General features: G+C 41.9%; 1 protein-coding gene across 2 annotated transcripts in view; it reads left to right on the plus strand.

Annotated features, from left to right (window-relative positions):
• LOC129857372 (phosphatidylinositol 3,4,5-trisphosphate 3-phosphatase and dual-specificity protein phosphatase PTEN-like) overlaps nt 1–19,440 on the plus strand; it is a 40,679-nt gene extending 21,239 nt beyond the window's left edge. The window contains exons 2-10 of one of the 2 annotated variants that reach the window (XM_055925563.1): nt 5,153–5,237; nt 5,445–5,489; nt 5,588–5,631; nt 5,749–5,987; nt 6,225–6,366; nt 8,183–8,251; nt 8,774–8,940; nt 13,477–13,767; nt 13,903–19,440. In XM_055925563.1, coding sequence (XP_055781538.1) covers nt 5,153–5,237; nt 5,445–5,489; nt 5,588–5,631; nt 5,749–5,987; nt 6,225–6,366; nt 8,183–8,251; nt 8,774–8,940; nt 13,477–13,767; nt 13,903–14,088 — 1,268 coding nt within the window. In that variant the 3' untranslated portion in view covers nt 14,089–19,440. The remainder of the gene's footprint in view (nt 1–5,152; nt 5,238–5,444; nt 5,490–5,587; nt 5,632–5,748; nt 5,988–6,224; nt 6,367–8,182; nt 8,252–8,773; nt 8,941–13,476; nt 13,768–13,902) is intronic. The other variant, XM_055925573.1, reaches the window with a different exon arrangement.
• Nucleotides 19,441–21,768: the final 2,328 nt, after the last annotated feature.

Consider the following 21,768-nt stretch of genomic DNA (forward strand, 5'->3'; position numbering starts at 1 on the left):
AGGATTTAAAAGCAGTTGGAGGCCATGGAAGGAGTGTTGTATTGCGTTGAAGCTCGTTTGGCAGTTTGTTAGCACAGTGTCCAAAGAAGGGCTAGATGTATACAGAATGGTGTCGTCTGCTTAGAGGTGGATCAGAGAATCACCAGCAGCAAGAGCGACATCATTGATATATACAGAGAAGAGAGTCGGCCTGAGATTTGAACCCTGTGGCACCCCCATAGAAACTGCTTGAGGTCCGGACAACAGGCCCTCCAATTTGACACACTGAACTCTATCTGAGAAGTAGTTGGTGAACCAGGCGAGGCAGTCATTTGAGAAGCCAAGGCTATTGAGTCTATCGATAAGAATGCGGTGATTGACTGAGTTGAAAGCCTTGGCGGTTATGATATTGTTTAGGACCTTGAGCGTGGCTGAAGTGCACCCATGACCTGCTCGGAAACCTGATTTTATAGCGGAGAAGGTACGGTGGGATTCAAAATGGTCGGTGATCTGTTTTTTAACTTGGCTTTCGAAGACTTTAGAAAGGCAGGGCAGGATGGATATAGGTCTATAACAGTTTTATTTTTATTTATTTGTTATTTTACCAGGTAAGTTGACTGAGAGCACATTCTCATTTACAGCCACGACCTGGTGAATAGTTACAGGGATGAATGAGCCAATTGTAAACTGGGCATTATTAGGTGACCACAATGGTTTGAGGGCCAGATTGGGAATTTAGCCACGACACCAGGGTTAACACCCCTACTCTTACGATAAGTGCCATGGGATCTTTAATGACCTCAGAGAGTCAGGACGCCCGTTTAACGTCCCAGCCGAAAGACGGCACTCTACACAGGGCAGTGTCCCCAATTCCTGCCCTGGGGCATTGGGATATTTTTTAGACCAGAGGAAGGAGTGCCTCCTTCTAGCCCTCCAACACCACTTCCAGCAGCATCTGGTCTCCCATCCAGGGATTGACCAGGACCAACCCCACTTAGCTTCAGAAGCAAGCCAGCAGTGGTATGCAGGGTGGTATGCTGCTGGCTATGATCCTGGGTCCGTGGTAACGCCTTAGACCGCTGCGTCTCTCAGGATGCCCGTGCAGTTACATTTTTTTAAAGAATTGAGCGATTTTTAAATATAGCGGCAAGAGAAAGCTGGCATCAGCTTTTATATATTAGGCAGTCAAACCTGTTTTCGCACACGATTGCACAATGAATATTTTATGAACTTCCAAATATTGTTTTACAAAGTAAAATAATATAATGCGTAGTTTTATAATGCGTAGTTTTTTTTTTTACTAAGTAAAACAAGAGAGAAATAAGCTTTTGGCAAGAACACATTGGCCATCACCGGCGAGTGAGCTGTGTATCATTGGGTGAGTCAGTGAAACTGGGAAGTATTTTTAGGACAATCATTTCTTCATATTGTAGCCTACAATGTGTCTCTGCATGCACACCTAGGCCTAGGCCATTGATGGATTTAAGACAATGTCGTTTTTATTGACTTCAGTGTCAAAGTAGCCTGCCATTTAAATAATTTGTGCTTTATTAAAAGTGATTCTGCTAGTCTTCAGTCATGTTAAATGGCTTAGAATTGCATGAAATGTGTTTATAAAAAGGACACATTTTTCCGGGATCCTAGGCTACTAAAAATGTGTGCAACTTCTGTAAGTGCCTAAATTCTACTGCTCAATGCCACTACGCATTATATTATAAGTTGTTTTTATTCTCTTTTTGTTGTCATGTGTTCCGGTCCCTCAGAGCTCCCCAGGCCTCACCCCCCCCAATTAACCACTGGTTTTAATGTTTTTTTTTACATATACTAAATAATAAAGTACGTACGACTCAGAATATGTTCTTCATATTATGCTTCTTTTGACCTGCTTAAAATAAATGATTTATTGTGATGGTGTTTAATGGATTTATTAAACTTTTTTAATGTAGATGTTCCAAAGGCCCACATCAGTGGCTTGTAGGTACGCGTGGAAGCCAGAGATGCGAAATATGTTTGTTATTAACAGTCAATTAACGTAAGACAGGCAGTTATTTGAATGACAATCACCGGCTGACAAAATGTCATGACCGCCACAGCTCTAATCAGGACGCATTTCTTTCCTTCTGCTGTTCCACAAGCCTACTCTGAGTGCACAGAGAGAAAGGGCACAGGGGCAGGGCAGACACTTTCATGCAGGGATAAGGAAAATCATGCACTTTAGGCTACTGTTTGACCAAATACTTTAATGTATCCCAACAAGACTTTCCTTGTCCGTCGAGACAGTGTCCTCTACCCTTGCGTTTGATATGTTGAATATTCCATGTGATTCAACTGGGGCTGTAGGAGAGTTAAGCCCAACATTTGCAATGATCTCAATATAACTTGGGCTCTATAAATACATGCAGGTCAAGCTATGGAGATTCTCCGAGTGCACCCACATGTGGGCCCTGCTTGATAGTAGTTCTCTGGTCCTTTCGGCCTCTAGCCCTCACACAGTCAACTCCAACTTTTATACTAGTGATCACAACCCTTCTGCCCTGCACTCTACTTACCCATTACTGTACATTGCTGCACAATGACACCCACATAGTTATAGAAACGTCTATTTTCCTATCTGAATGCATCATGATGATCTTTGCTCAGAAGATATGTTATTGTGATATGATTGCCTTGTAAACTTGAGGTTTTAGAATTGTATGAGTTATTTATTTGAGTCATTTTGTATGAGTTATTTATTTATTTGAGTCATATATATATATATATACAGTACCAGTCAAAAGTTTGGACACCTACTCATTCCAAGGATTTTTCTTTATTTTGACCATTTTCTACATTGTAGAATAATAGTGAAGACAAACTATGAAATAACACATAAGGAATCAAGTAGTAACCAAAAAAGCAATAAAGAAATCAAATATATATTTTATTTGAGATTATTCAAAGTAGCCACCCTTTGCCTTGATGACAGCTTTGCACACTCTTGGCATTCTCTCAACCAAATTCTTGAGGAAGTCACCTGGAATGCATTTCTATTAACAGGCGTGCGTTGTTAAAAGTACATTTCTGGAATTTGGGCCAATCAATTGTGTTGTTACAAGGTAGGGCTGGTAAACAGAAGATAGCCCTATTTGGTAAAAGACCAAGTCCATGTGATGGCAAGACCAGCTCAAATAAAAAAAGAGAAATTACAGTCCATCATTAGTTTAAGACATGAAGGTCAGTCAATCTGGAAAATATCAAGAACTTTGAAAGTTTATTCTAGTGCAGTCGCAAAAACCACCAAGCGCTATGATGAAACTGGCTCTCTTGAGGACCGTGACAGGAAAGGAAGACCCAGAGTTACTTCGGCTGCAGAGGATAAGTTCATTAGAGTTACCAGCCTCCGAAATTGCAGCCCAAGTAAATGCTTCAGAGTTCAAGTAACAGGCACATCTCAATATCAACTTTTCAGAGGAGACTGTGTGAATCAGGCCTTCATGGTCGAATTGCTGCAAAGAAGCCACTACTAAAGGACACCAATAAGAAGAAGAGACTTGCTTGGGCCAAGAAACATGAGCAATGGACATTAGCCTGGTAGACTGTGCTTTGGTCTGATGAGTTCAAATTTTAGGTTTTTGGTTCCAACCGCTGTGTCCTTGTGAGACGCAGATTAGGTGAACGGATGATCTCCGCATGTGTGGTTCTCACCGTGAAGCGTTGGGGTGCTTTGCTGGTGACACTGTCAGTGTTTTATTTGTAATTCAAGGCAAATCATGGCTACCACAGCATTCTGCAGCGATACGCCATCACATCTGGTTTGCGCTTAGTGGGACTATCATTTGTTTTTCAACAGGACAATGACCCAAAACACACCTCCAGGCTATGTAAGGGCTATTTGACCAAGAAGGTGAGTGATGGATTGCTGCATCAGATGACCTGGCCTCACCCGATCTCAACCCAGTTGAGATGGTTTGGGATGAGTTGGACCGCAGAGTGAAGGACAAGCAGCCAACAATTGCTCAGCATATGTGAGAACTCCTTCAAGACTGTTGGCATTCCAGGTGAAGCATTCCAGGTGAAGCTGGTTGAGCGTGCCAAGAGTGCAAAGCTGTCATCAAGGCAAAGGGTGGCTATTTTGAAGAATGTAAGATATTCTGATTTGTTTAACACTTTTCTGGTTACTACATGATTCCATATGTGTTATTTCATAGTTTTGAGGTCTTTAATATTATTCTACAATGTACAAAAATAAAGAATCTGTTGAATGAGTAGGTGTCAACTTTTGACTGGTACTGGTGTGTGTGTGTGTGTGTGTACGTGTGTACTCAACATGTAAAGTGTTGGTCCCATGTTTCATGAGCGGAAATAAAAGATCCCAGAAATGTTCCATACGCACAAAAAGCTTATTTCTCAATTTTGTGCACAAAATTGTTTACATCCCTGTTAGTGAGCTTATCTCCTTTGCCTAGATAATCCATCCACCTGACTGACGGGTGTGGCATATCAAGAAACTGATTAAACAGCTTGAGCATTACACAGGTGCACCTTGTGCTGGGGACAAAAGGACACTCTAAAATGTGCCGTTTTGTCAAACACCACAATGCCATAGATGTCTCAAGTTGAGGGATCGTGCAATTGGCATGCTGATTGCAAGAATGTTCTCCGGAGATGTTGCCAGAAAATTGAATATTCATTTTTCTACCATATACTGACTAAGTCATTTTATGGAATTTGGCAGTATGTCCAACCGGCCTCGTAATCGCAGACCGCGTACGATCACCCCAGCCCAAGACCTCCACATCTGGCTTCTTCACTTGGGGAAACCAGCCACACAGACAGTTGATGAATCTAAGGAGTATTTCTGTCTGTAATAAAGACCTTTTGTGTGGAGATACTCTTGTTATTGGCTGGGCCTGGCTCCCCAGTGGGTGAGCATTGCTCTGAAGTGGGTGGGCCCCTTTCCTTATGCCCTCCCAGGCCCATCCATGGCTGTGCTCCTGCCCAGTCATGTGAAATCCATAGATTAGGGCCTATTGAATTTATTTTAATTGACTGATTTCCTTCTATGAAGTGGAACTTGTTAAAATGGGTGAAATTGTTGCCTTTTATAATTTTGTTCAGTGTTTGTGTGTGTGTATATATATAGGATTTTCTTCTATGTGTCTTTTATGTGTCCTTGACCCACTGGTGACCACAGATATCTATCCAAACATCATTGCTATGGGCTTTCCTGCAGAACGACTCGAAGGAGTGTACAGAAACAATATAGATGACGTTGTACGGTGAGTAACGGCCGCTCATGACCTCGTCTGGTGAGGAATCTGTAATGAATGCATCTAGAATGTATTTTGTGACTAACATTAGACAAAACAATACAAGTTCATTATCCTGAGGTGTAGTGTCAAATATTTTGCGCCGTTGTCTATTTTGTAGCGTTTTCTGTATTTCTGTAGTTGTGTAATGTTCTGAATGTAACTGCGCCTCAACAGGTTTCTTGACTCAAAACATAAAAGCCATTATAAGATTTACAATCTGTAAGTATACCACAAAACGCTTACATACTAATATCAATGTTTTGTTTACAAATTAATTGCTCCTTCATGACCACTGACTGAAATCCTTCCCATTTCAGTTGTGTAGAACGACACTATGATGCTGCCAAATTTAACTGCAGAGGTACGCTATCAAAAACATCCCTGACACTTCACTGTCACCTATCTCACATTTAAGTTTTTAGAGCCAGGTGGCTGAAAGGGAACTCTGTATTTATATTTTTCTCTCTCCACCCTCCAGTTGCACAGTACCCCTTTGAAGACCACAATCCGCCTCAGCTAGAGCTTATCAAGCCATTCTGTGAAGATCTGGACCAGTGGCTGAGCGAGGATGACAATCATGTGGCGGCCATCCACTGCAAGGCAGGGAAGGGCCGCACTGGGGTGATGATCTGCGCCTACCTCCTGCACCGCAGCAAGTTCCAAGAGCCCCAGGAGGCCCTCGACTTCTATGGGGAAGTGCGGACAAGGGACAAGAAGGTCAGTGACTTGCCATGGTCGATGACTACGCTAGTACTCAGTGCGGGAAGTCTCATAAAATCAGAATAGGTCTAGATCTTCTTTGTTTTGTCCTAGACCTGCCCTGATCTCAATACCTAATTTCCAAGACATATTTTATATATTTTTTTACAATCTGTATATCCTACTATGTGGTAATTATTAAATTATGAGTTAGTTCTCTGGCATTGACTGTTTTTTGTTGTTTTTCCTTTTCAGGGAGTGACAATCCCGAGCCAACGGCGCTATGTGTACTACTACAGCCACCTGCTGAAGAACAAGCTGGACTACAAGCCAGTGGCTCTGCTGTTCCATAAAATGGTGTTTGAGACGCTGCCAATGTTCAGCGGAGGCACCTGCAGTGAGTCACTCTCATGTTTAACTTCACCTCTGACCCAGGGCGTAACTCTTTTAAACGGATTGGCAGGCTCTGAGTGTGCATAAGGTCACCCACGTTAGTAGAGAGTCATTATATACTTTACATTGAAGCCAAGCTCTTGATCAGTTGCTTGTGCTCTTTAAGAAAGATGGTTAGTTATTAATGAGAGAGAAAATAGATGACAATCTCTACTCAGTTGCATTCATCAGGGCTGGGTTTTACCTTCGTATCCGAATTGTTTTTTTCTGCAGTCAGGATGAATGCATTATGTCTCAATTTGTTTCAAAATAACAAGTCACCAAGGACCTTTCACAGAGATGATATCTGATAGTTTTTTTTATTCTCAATACTTGCTCTTCTTGAAAAAGAACTGCGTTTATTATTGATGTTCAAGGATTTTCAGAAACTGCACAAGTTGGTTTGCACAACTCCTAGCTCAAGTAGACATATTTTCACCACCAATCTTTAATCAAACAGCTCCAATGATCTATCCTATGTCTTTCATCTAATTGAATATGTGAATTTCTATGCATGTGCATCTACTGTATGTAATTTGCTTGGCTAAACCTCTCTGTGAAACAATTATTTGAATATTTTTCCATTTTGGTCCTATTTCTTGTTTAATGTGCCTGAGTCACAGATCATCTTTCCTTTTGGTGTTTATCAATGCGTCACTTGTTTCCTCCTTGAATTCTCTGTGATGCTCTCACCTAACACCTGAATGTGCTCAACTGCTCTGCACTCACCCTTCTCTTTCCCTCTAATACTCCCTAAAGAGGGCCCTATTCTGAGTTTGACGTTCCCTTTTTGCGTAGACCTAGATAGTTACATCATGTTACTTGTTAGCACTCAATCTAAAGTGTCAGCTAAATGCTGAGGTGTATTGAGTGAGAAGCTAATTTGGAGAAGACTAGACTTTCAATGGGACTAGCATATAATACTAACATATAAGACATTTCTCATTGGTGAATGCACATTTTAGAAACAAACAGGCTAGATGCAGCCTTCTGCAATGGGGATTTGAGACGTTCTTGGACTATCTAACGTTAGTCTGAAGTTCCCACGTTTTTTTTCTTCCTGTGAATTATTAATGTATCGCACCATGTGTCCTGTGTCTTGTTGACTAGTTTTAAGCTATCTCCATTTGAATGCCAAGTATGTTGTTTCTATATGTGTGGCTGCGTATGTACATAATTGATAATCTAGCGTATACAGGTAACTGCCAAAATAAAGGAAACTCCAATATAAAGTGTCTTCTCAATACGGCGTTGGGCCACCACGAGCCAGAACAGCCTCAATACATCTTGGCATAGATTCTACAAGTGTATGGAACTTTATTGGAGTGATGCTACATCTTTCTTCCATGAGAAATTCCATAATTTGGTGTTTTGTTGGTGGAAAACGCAGGTGCGGCTCCAGAATCTCCCATAAGTGTTCAATTGGGTTGAGATCTGTTGACTGAGATGGCCAGGACATGGTTTACATAGTTTTTATGCTCATCAACTATTCAGTGACCACTCGTGCCCTGTGGATGGTGGAATTCTCATTCTATGGAGGTATAGCCATGGTAGCCAAAATAATGGCCTGCCCAGCATTTTTATACATGATCCAGGAACCACACCTGAGTGGAAGCACCTGCTTTCAATATACTTTTTATCCCTCATTTACTCTAGTGTTTCCATTATTTTGGCAGTTGCCTATATATTTACTGATATAAGTGTTCCTGCTGTGTTCTGAAGGCCCAGCCAGTGCCAGCCCAGCCAGGCTGTGTGTTAATCTCCTTCTCTCTCTCTGTAAGGGGACAGTAGCATTAAAAACAGGAGCGAGCCGATCCCTCTGGGCTTCAAGAAAGGGAATTGGCATTGGGGTAAATGAGCCTTTCATCCATTTTGATGTACTTCCCTCATACACTGTTCATTTGGACCCAGTCCCAACAAGAACTAGGTAGATGCTCTTCTAGTGAAGGCTAGAAGAAGGTGTAGTGTTAAGACATTGCTGTGTGGAGGCATATAAAGACCAACCAACCACCCTACTCCCCTTATGAGTAGTTTCGAACTCTCACAAATGTAATGCAGTTCGTTTGTTATTGACGAAAGTGCAACAGTCATCAGAATAGGGTCCCATGGCTTTGGTTTTGGTTCTTTTTGGGTGTTATTTGTGGTCTGGTTCTTTCCCTCACTCCTTCTTTATGGGATTACACTGTTTTCAAGAACTCACAACTAGGGTTTTCTTTAACTGTCCAACTGTCCTTCAATGTGGACATGGCAGCAACTCCAAGAAACTAACATTTGTATACTGTCTTGTTCTTTCTCTACCTCTGTTACCCTTCGTTGCCACCTCTCTCTCCCTATCTCTGCCCCTTGTCTCTGAAACACTCACGCCTCTCTAGATCCTCAGTTTGTGGTGTATCAACTTAAAGTCAAGATCCACACGTCCAACCCGGCTCACACACGGAGGGAAGAAAAGCACATGCTATTTGAGTTTCCCCAACCGCTGCCCGTGTGTGGAGACATCAAAGTGGAGTTCTTTCACAAGCAAAACAAAATGATGAAGAAGGTTGGTTTGTTCCACCCATCACATGAGTGTCCCTAGTTTCCCGCTGGATTTCCTTGGCTTTGGCCGTTTTCAATTACTGTTTTTTCCAATTAATTGTGGTTAATAGAGATGAGCATTTTAAATGATTTCACTATTTGAATAATATTTCATATTTTTACGGATATGCGCAGAGTCGAAATACATGTTTTAAAGAAAGTATACATATTTTTTAATCATGCGACTCGAGAGAGCCAGTGCTCTGCTGGTGTCAGCAGAAGAGTGGGGGAGGGATGGGTGTGTGTGACAGACTGAGTGGCACAGAGGGAGAGAGAGAAAAAGTAGCTAAATCGACTCGCGCTACTTGTCTACAACATATGAAACAACAGGCTACCCAGGGGTTAAAGTTCTCCATAATTGCTACGGATTTCCATCATATGGATTCTGGAGAGGTTGTTTTTGAGATCAGTGTACAGCTGCAATAAAAATCTCTGGGGGGTCTGGTTTGGAGATGACATAGCCTACTACAGACAGAAGAAGCATGTCTGTTCCCAAATAAATGTATTGTCAAATATTTTATTTTCTCTTATGCTGTGTCCACTGAATTGACATGAATGATTGTTGATGCGCACCAAAGCAGGGCTCAACTCCAACAGCGGTGTGTAGCCTACTGTAGCTGCTGGCAAAGTAATTCAAAGCCTATACTTTATCACTCAGGATGTAACTTTCCAGTGCTGCTATTTTTGGCAGTGGCGGAAAAAATACCCAATTGTCATACTTGAGTAAAAGTAAAGATACCTTAATAGAAAATGACTTCAGGAAAAGTGAAATTCACCCAGTAAAATCCCACTTGAGTAAAAGTCTAAAAGTATTTGGTTTTAATTATACTTAAGTATCAAAAGTAAATGTGTAAATCATTTAAAATTCCTTATATTAAGTAAACCAGACATCACCACTTTCTTCTTTTTTACATTTACGGATAGCCAGGGGCACACTCCAACACTCAGACATTTACAAACGAAGCATGTGTTTAGTGAGTCAGCCAGAACATAGGCAGTAGGGATGACCAGGGATGTTTTCTTGATAAGTGTGTGAATTAGACGATTTCCATGTCCTACTAAGCATTCACAATGTAATGGGTTCTTTTGGGTGTCAGGGAAAATGTATGGAGTAAAAAGTACACAATTTTCTTTAGGAATGTAGTGAAGTAAAAGTTGTCGAAAATATAAATAGTAAAGTACAGATACCCCCAAAAAACTACTCAAGTAGTCTTTCAAGTATTTTTACTTATGTGCTTTACACCACAGATTTTTGCCATGTAATGTTATTGAAACAAAATCAGACAACCTCATAGTAGAATAGTTCACCTATTTGCCTAGTCGGTATGTTCTATGCATGATAAATATTCTTTGAGGCGCATTCAAGTTGCGAGAACCAGGAGGGAGGGAAACATGTATTCTGACAAGCAGTTAATACACAACAATTCTTAATTCAGTCATATGAAGAAAACAATTAAAGCAGTTTTGGCATTTGTTAAGAGGGGATCCCAGTTTTACATTGCTACTATGTAAATATATCTATATATATATTTTTTTCAAATGCACTTTTGCAACCAGAGTTCCAAGCATGGTTTAGGCACAGCTGCGCAACAGAGCTCTTAAAAGGGCAATTTCATACTTTGTAAAAAAAGGAATGTTTCGATTGAAGAATAATTGTTTTAAGTAATAATAATTACAACAATTTGGATGTTGTGTCCAATGGGGTAAATGCAGATGGACAAACCCCATGCTTCAGCATATTTATTTACAGCCGCTATTCTGCATCAGTTGGGCTACAGGTGTTGATCAAATACATGTTTATTGGTTACATACACATGGTTAGCAGATGTTAATGTGAGTGTAGCATAATGCTCGTACTTCTGGTTCCGACAGTGCAGTAATATGTAACAAGTTATCTAAAAATTCCACAACTACCTAATACACAAAAATCTAAAGGGATGGAATAAGAATACATATAAATATATGGATGAGCGATGACCGAGCGGCATAGGCAAGATGCAATAGATGGTATAAGATACAGTATATACATATGGGATGAGTAATGCAAGATATGTAAACATTATTAAAGTGGCATTATTTAAAGTGACTAGTGATCCATTTATTAAAGTGGCCAATGATTTGAGTCTGTATGTAGGCAGCAGCTTCTCTGTGTTAGTGATGGCAGTTTAACAGTCTGATGGCCTTGAGATAGAAGCTGTTTTTCAGTCTCTCGGTCCCAGCGTTGATGCATCTGTACTGACCTCGCCTTCTGGATGGTAGCGGGATGAACAGGCAGTGGCTCAGGTGGTTGTTGTCCTTCATGATCTTTTTTGCCTTCCTGATAGTTTTCCCCCGGTGATGCGTTGTGCAGACCCCCCCACCCTCTGGAGAGCCTTGCGGTTGTGGACGGTGCAGTTGCCGTACCAGGCGGTGATACAGGATGCTCTCAATTGTGCATCTGTAAAAGTTTGAGGGTTTTGGGTGACAAGCATAATTTATTCAGCCTCCTGAGGTTGAAGAGGTGCTGTTGCGCCTTCTTCACCGCACTGTGTGTGGGTGAACCATTTCAGTTTGTCCGTGATGTGTACACAGAGGAACTTAACTTTCCACTTTCTCCACTGCTGTCCCGTGGATGTGGATAGTTGGGTGCTCCCTCTGCTGTTTCCTAAAGTCCACGATCATCTCCTTTGTTTTGTTGACGTTGAGTGAGCAGTTTTTTTCTTGACACCACACTCCGAGTGCCCTCACCTCCCTGTAGGCTGTCTCGTCGTTGTTGGTAATCCAGCCCACTACTGTTGTGTTGTTTGCAAACTTGATGATTTGAGTTGGAGGCGTGCATGGCCACGCAGTCATAGTTGAACAGGAAGTACAGGAGGGGGCTGAGCATGCACCCTTCTGGGGCCCCAGTGTTGAGGATCAGCGAAGTGGAGATGTTGTTTCCTACCTTCACCACCTGGGGACGGCCCGTCAAAGTCCAGGACCCAATTACACAGGGCGGGGTTGAGATCCAGGGCCTCAAGCTTGATGATGAGTTTGGAGGGTACTATGGTGTTGCATGCTGAGCTGTAGTTTATGAACAGCATTTTTACATAGGTATTCCTCTTGTCCAGATGGGATAGGGCAGTGTGATGGTGATGGCATACCGCCCCAACAGGTCTGTGGACCTGTTGGGGCAGTATTCAAACTGAAGTGGGTCTAAGGTGGCCGGTAAGGTGGAGGTGATATGATCCTTGACTAGTCTCTCAAAGCACTTCATGATGACAGAAGTGAGTGCCATGGTGCGATAGTAATTTTGTTCAGTTATCTTTGCCGCCTTGGGTACAGGAACAATGGTGGCCATCTTGAATCATGTGGGGACAGCAGACTGGTATAGGGAGCGATTGAATATGTCCGTAAACGCGGCTAGGGATGCCGTTTGGGACAGCAGCCGTGCGAGGTTTAACAGGTTTTAAATGTCTTACTCATGCTTATTGCTAGTAGTGTATCTGGTAATATAGACCATGCATAGGCTATATGCATGGTCCAATATGTAAAATCATTGTATAATGTTTATCAATATGTTATTGAGCCCATTTCTGGAGGTGGAAATTGTATTTTAGATGGTGTCAGCATTTTATTTTTATTCATTTTGGGAGTAGAATGTCTTTTTTTAAAGTCACCAGAACTGACCTTCCCAGTCCCTCTACATAACAATTATCCGGGGGTCCTGGACCTCCTAAGCAAGGGGACTGTAATTTGTCAAACATGCTGTTTAATAAATGTACAAAATGATCCTCTATCTTTAAAGGCATGATGATCATGACTTTCTTACATGAAAAGGGAGGTTAACTTGGCCCCAGACAAACCCTTGAGTTGGTTGATCGTTGTAGCCTCCTCATTGATCGTTGTAGCCTCCTCATTTATCTAACTTAATGAATTGATTCGAAGTCTCCCACTTGCTACACATGGAGCCTCTGACTGTAGCGCTGCTTTGATTGACTGACGAACAAGCTACACGTGTGAAGGCTACGGGTGCGTCTTTTTTTATGTGGCGCACTCCAAAAAACTCTCAAATGTTGTTTTACGAAAATGTTTAATGTAAACGTCTATCCTTGTAGGCTATGCAGCAGTGTCACATACATATATATATTTATTGACTCTTTATTGTTAAAATAGGCGTTTTTTAATATATATTTTTGTATATTAGTACTCAAGTAATACTAACGTCCTTTCAGATATTCGAATAACCGTACCCATCCCTAGTGTTTCATTGTGTGTCTTCTATTGTATCATACATGATCGTCCTGATGATCATCCTAATGAACAAAAGTTATAGACAGCACTCGGAAGTTATAATTGGCTAGCTTACCTGGAAATGTGTTGAATCATCTTACTATGAATAATTGAGGATTTTCACACCTATGTACTGTAATTGTTTCGTTTTTCTGAACCCGGCATTAGCGTCGTGAATATAACCACGATTATCTTCAGACAGACTCCATTACAGTTATTCAGTACCTCACCCTCTCCCTCCACTATACAGGATAAGATGTTCCACTTCTGGGTTAACACCTTCTTCATTCCCGGGCCATCGGAGGAGAGCATGGAGAAGGTGGAGAACGGGTCGGTGGTGGTGGTGGTGAACGACATAGAAGGGGTCCAGAACCAGCCCCCGGGCGGCCCCCCTCCCCATGCCCAGCCCCCCCAGAGCGCCAAGCGCAGGGACAGCGGCAAGGACAGTGACGGGGACTACCTCATCCTCGCGCTGACCAAAAATGACCTGGACAAGGCCAACAAAGACAAAGCTAACCGATACTTCTCACCTAATTTCAAGGTGAGCCATTCAAACTAATGTTTGTAATGGATTATCATGATTACATTAATGAGGAAGGTACTACAAATCTTTAAATCTTTTACAAGGTTCCCTTTTCTGATATTATGGCTTACCCTTTCTCTCTCGCTGCTTTAGGTGAAGTTGTATTTCACAAAAACCGTGGAAGATTCTTTGAATTCCGAGGTGAGCACTTCGACATCCGTCACTCCGGACGTTAGCGACAATGAGCCTGACCATTATCGATATTCCGACACCACTGACTCTGATCCGGAAAATGAACCTTTTGACGAGGAACAGCACACGCAAATCACAAAAGTGTGAACTTTTTTTAACAGGAAAAAAAAGATGTACACCAGAGGAAATAAAGGAGAGAACTTGAATATGAACTCAAAAGAAGAGCCTTTGTCCCCCTACCTCCCCCAAAATGGCAATAGAGCACCATCATGTCAAATGCCAATTTTAGTTTAAAAAAAATATTATCCTGACCAATATGTTTTTATTATTTTCTTTGGCGCGGCCGTGTACCATGCGCAAAGTATTGACACTGTTGGCCCATGGGGAAAGGTGTGTGTGTGTGTGTGCGTGTGTGTGTATGTATATGTATGTGTGTGTGTGTATGTATATATATATATATACATATATAAAAAGTTTGGACACCTACTCATTCCAGGGTTTTTCTTAATTTTTACTGTTTTCTACATTGTAGAATAATATTGAAGACATCAAACTATGAAATAACACCTATGAAATCATGTAGTAACCAATAGTGTTAAACAAATCAAAATATATTTGAGATTCTTCGAAGTAGCCTCCCTTTGCCTTGATGACAGCTTTGCACACTCTTGGCATTCTCTCAACCAGCTTCATGAGGTAGTCACCTGGAATGCATTTCAATTAACATGTGTGCCTTGTTAAAAGTTAATTTCTGGAATTGCTTTCCTCCTTAATGCGTTTCAGCCAATCAGTTGTGTTGTTACAAGGTAGGGTTGGTATACGGAAGATAGCCCTATTTGTAAAAGACCAAGTCCATATGATGGCAAGAACAGCTCAAATAAGCAAAGAGAAACGACAGTCCATTACATGAAGGTCAGTCAATCTGGAAAATCTCAAGAACTTTTAAAGTTTCTTCAAGTGCATTCGCAAAAACCATCAAGCGCTATGATGAAAATGGCTCGCATGAGGACCGCCACAGGAAAGAAAGACACAGAGTTACCTCTGCTGCAGAGGAAAAGTTCATTAGAGTTACCAAGCCTCAGAAATCGGCACCTCAGATTGCAGCCAAAATAAATGTTTTACAGAGATCAAGTAACAGAATGTGTTCTTAACTGACTTGCCTAGGTAAATAAAAGTTAAATAAAATAAATAAATAGACATCAACATCAACTGTTCAGAGAAGACTTAATCAGACCTTCATGGTCGAATTGCTGCAAAGAAACCACTACTAAAGGACACCAATAAGAAGAGACTTGCTTGGGCCAAGAAACGCAATGGACAGTAGACCGGTGGAAACCTGTCCTTTGGTCTGGAGTCCAAATTGGAGATTTTTGGTTCCAGACACCGTGTCCTTGTGAGATGCAGAGTAGGTGAACGGATGGTCTCTGCATGTGTATTTCCCACCGTGAAGCATGGAGGAGAAGGTGTGACGGTGTGTGGGTGCTTTGCTGGTGACACTGTGATTTATTTAGAATTCAAGGCACACTTAACCAGCATGGCTACCGAAGCATTCTGCAGCGATATGCCATCCCATCTGGTTTGGGCTCAGTGGGACTATCATTTGTTTTTCAACAGGAGAATGACCCAAAACATACCTCCAGGTCAAAAAGTGCTATTTGACCAAGAAGGAGAGTGATGGTGCTGCATCAGGGGCGGCAGGTAGCCTAGTTGGGTCAGTAACCGGAAGGTTGCTAGATCGAATCCCCAAGCTGACAAGGTAAAAATCTGTCGTTCTTCCCCTGAACAAGGCAGTTAACCTACTGTTCTTAGGCCGTCATTGTAAATATGAATTTGTTCTTATCTGACTTGCCTAGTTAAATAAAGGTTAAATCAAATTAAAAATCAGAAGACCTGGCCTCCACATTCATCTGACCTCAACCCAATTGCGATGGTTTGGGATGAGTTGGGCCACAGAGTGAAGAAAAATCAGCCAACAAGTGCTCAGCGTAGGTGGGAACTCTAAGACTGTTGGAAAAGCATTTCAGGTGAAGCTGGTTGAGAGAATGCTAAGAGTGTCAAAGCTGTCAAGGCAAAGGGTGGCTACTTTAAAGAATCTAAAATATATTTTTATTTGTTTAACACTTTTTTTGGTTACTACATGATTCCAAATGTGTTATTTCATAGTTTTGATGTCTTCACTATTATTCTACAATGTAGAAAATAGTAAAAATAAAGAAAAACCTTGAATAAGTTGGTGTGTTCAAACTTGACTGGTACTGTATGTCTCTCACTACATGACCAAAAGTATGTGGACACGTGCTCATCGAACATCTCATTCCAAAATCATGGGCATTAATATACATTTGGTCCCCCCTTTGCTGCTAATACAGCCTCCACTCTTCTGGGAAGGCTTTCTACTAGATGTTGGAACATTGCTGCAGGGACTTGCTTTCATTCAGCCACGAGCATTAGTAAGGTCAGGCACTGATGTTGGGCGATTAGGCCTGGCTCGCAGTCGGCGTTCCAATTCATCCAAAGGTGTTCGATGGGGTTGGAAGCACAGAATCGTCTAGATTGTCATTGTATGCTGTAGCATTAATATTCTCTTCACTGGAACATCCCCAGACCATTATTCCTCCTCCACAGAACTTACCAGTTGGCACTATATGCATTGGCGCAGCTACTGTTCTCCTGGCATTCTCCAAACACAGATTTGTCCATCAGACTGACAGATGAACGCGTTTCCACTGTTCCAGAGTCCAATGGTGTCGCGCTTTACCCCACTCCAGCCAACTTTTGGCATTGCGCAGGGTATTCTTTGGCTTGTTTGCGGCTGCTCGGCCATGGAAACCCATTTCATGAATCTCCCGACGAACAGTTCTTCTGCTGATGTTGCTTCCAGAGGCAGTTTGGAACTCTGTAGTGAGTGTTGCAACCCAGGACAGACAACTTTTACACGCTTCAGCACTCAGCAGTCCTGTTCTGTGAGCTTGTGTGGCTTACCACTTCACGGCTGAGCCTTTGTTGCTCCTAGACGTTTTCACTTCACAACAACAGCACTTACAGTTAACAGGGACATCTCTAGCAGGGCAAAACCATTACTAACTGACTTGGTGGAAAGGTGGCATCCTATGACTGTGCCACGTTGAAAGTTACTGAGCTCTAAAGTAAGGCCATTCTTATGCCTATGTTTGTCTCTGGAGATTGCATGGCCATGTGCTCTATTTCATACACCTGTCAGCAACAAGCGTTGCTGAAATAGCCGAATCCACTCATTTGAAAGTGTGTCCACATACTTTGGTGTATATTGTGTGTGCAGTGCTTAATTTGCGCTGGATCCACTCTGTTTTGGACTGTTTTGTTTCCGGAAAATATTTGGCCGGATCCGGTAACTCTCAGTTGCATGACAAATAATTGTACATTTTTGCGATGTTAAAATTCGAACAAAAGCGCCAAGTTCATCCGAGTTGCCAATTCGTTAATTATCCTGCCCCCACAATAAACGTAATGTGAAAAATTACATTTTCATCTCCGGCCTAATATTCTACGAGTAGATTCGGTTTGGGCTGGCCAGGGTTTATGGTTTGTGCAACATTGTAACCTATGTTTGAGACCAACGTGTGGCAGTGGCTCCGTGAGAAGTAGGCCAGTGTCTCTTACATAACTACAATTTTTATTTATTTTTTATTTCACCTTTATTTAACCAGGTAGGCTAGTTGAGAACAAGTTCTCATTTGCAACTGTGACCTGGCCAAGATAAAGCATAGCAGTGTGAACAGACAACACAGAGTTACACATGGAGTAAACAATAAACAAGTCAATAACATGGTAGAAAAAAGAGAATCTATATACAATGTGTGCAAAATGAGATTACAATGAGATTAACTTTAAATGATCTCTCTCCCTCTGCTGTGATAGATGTGAGCCTGCAACTCATCTCTCCAGTGTTGCACTTCATCATTTATTTCCTTCTAGAATCGTACGAAGGGTTCTGAAGCAACTGCAGCACCCTTGATAAATTTAAATATATTTGCCAAAGTTATATAATTACTGCTGTCTGTTCAGAAATAAATGAAATAATTCAGAACAGCCTACTACACCACGAGAAGGCCTATTATTTAGCTACAGAGGATCAATAGCTTCTTTTTTTTAAATAACCTAGCTGTGCATTGTAGCCCAATAACAAGTAATAGCCTATAGTCGGGAACACGCAGCAAATCTGTCAGTGAAAAAAATGCATGCAGACAAAACCGGCCTTTCACAATATTTCAAATACAATCGAGGGAAAACACAAGTTGGAAAGCAAATGGCTCATGGTGAAAATAGGAGACTATGCTGTAGGCTACCAAAATATTTGATCAACTTCCAAATATAGTTTTACAAGGTAAAAGGGAGAGAGGCTTTTGGCATGAGAGCTTCAGCCATCACCAGGGAGTGAGCTGTGCATCATTGGGTGAGTCAGTAACACTGGAAAGCATTTTTAGGACTATTATTTCCTCATATTGTAGCCTACAATATGTTTCTCCATACACCTAGGCTATTGATGGATTTACGGCAGGGTCGTTTTTATTGATCTCAGATTCTCAGTTTGTTGGTGTCCAAGTAGCCTGCCATTTTGATCATTTGTGTGGTATTAAAACATTATGCCAAAGTCTGCAGTCATGTAAAATTTACTTAGAATTGCATGAAATGTGTTTATGAAAGGCCACATTTTCCCAGGACCCTAGGCTACTAAAAATGTTCTCCATGTGTGCAACTTCTGTAAGTGCCTCTGCTCCATGGCACTTTTTCTCATGCGTTCCAGAACCTCTGAACTCCCTAGGTCACCCCCCTCTCTCTGTTTTTGTTCCGGCACCTCCCGATTTACAAATTAAGCTGTGTGTGTGTGTGTGTGTGTGTGTGTGTGTGTGTGTGTGTGTGTGTGTGTGTGTGTGTGTGTGTGTGTGTGTGTGTGTGTGTGTGTGTGTGTGTGTGTGTGTGTGTAAACAAACTTTGTGTCAAAGACAATGGAAACGAGTAACAATCAGGAGGACTAAGCTCTTTCTGTCAAAACCAAGGCCAGTGCTGCAGTCACTTTGTTTCTATTCCTGTCTTCTCTCCCCTTTTCCTCCTCCTACCCCCTCCACCACACCTTTTCCCTCATCCTCCTTTACTGTGAATGCTTCTCGTGCCCTTTGCAGGCTGTCACGCGACGAGGACTTTTGGCCTTTGAAGTTGCATGAAGGCGGTGCGTTGGGGGCGTGGTTGAGTTATGAAGAGGCTAATGTCTAAAGCATTGCCATTCCTTTTCCCACTGTGTATATGTTTAAATTATGCAGAACAAGGCATCCCATTTAATTGTCAATGTTTTGTTTTTTTATCCTAAAATAAAAAATATTATACACGAAACAGCAGGGAGACAAGCGTTGCAATGTCAACACTTTATATACATTTAAAGGACTGTGGCAGTGTGCATGTATTGGAATTTAGCGTCCATCCCTAATAAATGTATGCAATGTCTTTTCTTGCAGAAACACGTTTTCCAATGTATTAAGCGCTCAGGTTATCCTGTGGATTGACTGGTCTTTTTGGGGTGAATTGCATCATGGAGGGGGGGAGAGTAGAATATGACATGAAAGCTCATCCAATTACAAAGCAGTGTGGACCACCACTGATGACAGACATGAGCTCTTGGATCCCTTGATCTTGTCCCACACTGGCCTACCATTATAGAGGTCTAACTCACATGCAACTACACTGAACAAAAAATATAAAGGCAACATGTAGTGTTGTTTCATGAGCGAAAATAAAAGATCCCCGAAATGTTCCACATGCACAAAAAGCTTAATTCTCTCAAATGTTGTGTAGACATTTGTTTACATCCCCCTTTTGTGGGGAGGGAGGCATTATCTAAGATGCTCTTTGAACAAGTATTTTTTTTTTGTGCTTTCGGAAGATAGGCAGGGACTGCTCTCCAAGCTTCAGGGGGAAGCTGGTTCCACCATTGGTGTGCCAGGACAGAGAAGAGCTTAGACTGGGCTGAGTGGGAGCTGCCCTCCCGTAGAAGTGGAGGTCAAGAGACCAGAGGTGGCAGAACGGAGTGCTCGGGTTGGGGTGTAGGGTTTGAGCATAGGTAGCCTGAAGATAGGAAGGGGCAGTTCCTCTTCTGCTCTGTAGGCAAGCATCATAGTCTTGTAGTGGATGCCAATTTTCTCAACTATAAGCAGTTGATTTCATACCCAGCTATCATTATGCCAGTGGGCTTGTCCACCTGTCTGCTTTACCAGGTTTTCTCCATCCCAGCAGCTGAAACATAGAAAACTCCACACGACTTCTTGGTAATTGAGACGCAGCCCTGGAGAGAGAGAGCTGCCTGTGCCTGGGTAAAGCAGCTTACTCCGCTCCCCACACTTCTGTGGCTCCCCAAATGAAAGAGTAACAGGATTACGTACCATGTCACTGATAGGAAGCAGGACCCTGGCTAAAGCGAGACCACTTGTCCTCTAACAAAATAGAATAGGAATAAAGTATAAAAAAAAGTGTTCCCACCACAGGGACAGTCAGTCACATAATACCCCTCTACTTTATTAAGAGTTGCTCCCCTGGTCTCATCAAAGACACGCAGCTTGCCAGCGAATGAGTCTGGCAGGAGTCGCTGGGGCCTTACTGTAATTGGCTAGAGCGATGGAGAGTAGAGTACCTAGTATGTTAGATTATTACTGAATGGGTTGCGTTGGGAGAGATGCCTCAGCCCTCTATGGGTAAATAAAGACTGAAGCGTAATACACTGGCCTCTGGAAGATTCCAGTTCAAGCTGGCAACCCACATGTTGTTTTTAAATTAGGCCTTCATCGCAGTGATATATAGATAAATAAAATAAATACGCAGCATGATGTTGGTATAGCGAATAGCTCTTCTAATATACTGGGTTTCTCATGGTATTTCCTTGTGTATCTCTCTGGCTTCACCATCTTATATACATTCACAGCACTATCTGTTAATGTGAGGGGTAGAGCTTACATCAAATATATAGATTCAAACACACTATTGTGATTAAATAGGGCAGTTGCAAAGTATGGCTCAGCACAGCAGGACCTGGCAACTCTCCACCACCCCTCTGCCTGGCTGAACAGCTGTGTTGTGTTTGTAATAGGCCAATAATAAAACAGGAAGTCGAAATTAAACAAAAGCTTTAAAAAACACAGGAGCTGTAAAGTTACCAAAGACTCAGCGGCACCACTGAGCCTGTGGAAAAAGAGTACAGACATACAAACACACTACACACATTTACAGTATCATATTGAAAGCACATACAGTACCAGTCAAAAGTTTGGACACATCTACCCATTCAAGGGTTTTCTTTATTTTACAATTTTTCTACATTGTAGAATAATAGTGAAGACATCAAAACTATAAAATAACACATATGGAATCATGTAACCAATTGTAACTTATCCAAACAAGACTTTCCTTGTCTGTCGAGGCAGTGTCCTCTTTACCCTTACGTTTGATATGTTGAATATTCCATGTGATTCAACTGGGGCTGTAGGAGAGTTAAGCCCAACATTTGCAATGATCTCAATATAACTTGTGCTCTATAAATACATGCAGGTCAAGCTATGGAGATTCTCCGAGTGCACCCACATGTGGGCCCTGCTTGATAGTAGTTCTCCGGTCCTTTCGGGCCTCTAGCCCTCACACAGTCAACTCCAACTTTTACACTAGTGATCACAACCCTTCTGCCCTGCACTCTACTTACCCATTACTGTACATTGCTGCACAATGACACCCACATAGTTATAGAAACGTATATTTTCCTATCTGAATGCATCATGATGATCTTTGTTCAGAAGATATGTTATTGTGATA

This window comes from Salvelinus fontinalis, chromosome 1 (genome assembly GCF_029448725.1).
Source record: "Salvelinus fontinalis isolate EN_2023a chromosome 1, ASM2944872v1, whole genome shotgun sequence".
In the NCBI taxonomy this organism is placed as follows: Eukaryota; Metazoa; Chordata; class Actinopteri; order Salmoniformes; family Salmonidae; genus Salvelinus; species Salvelinus fontinalis.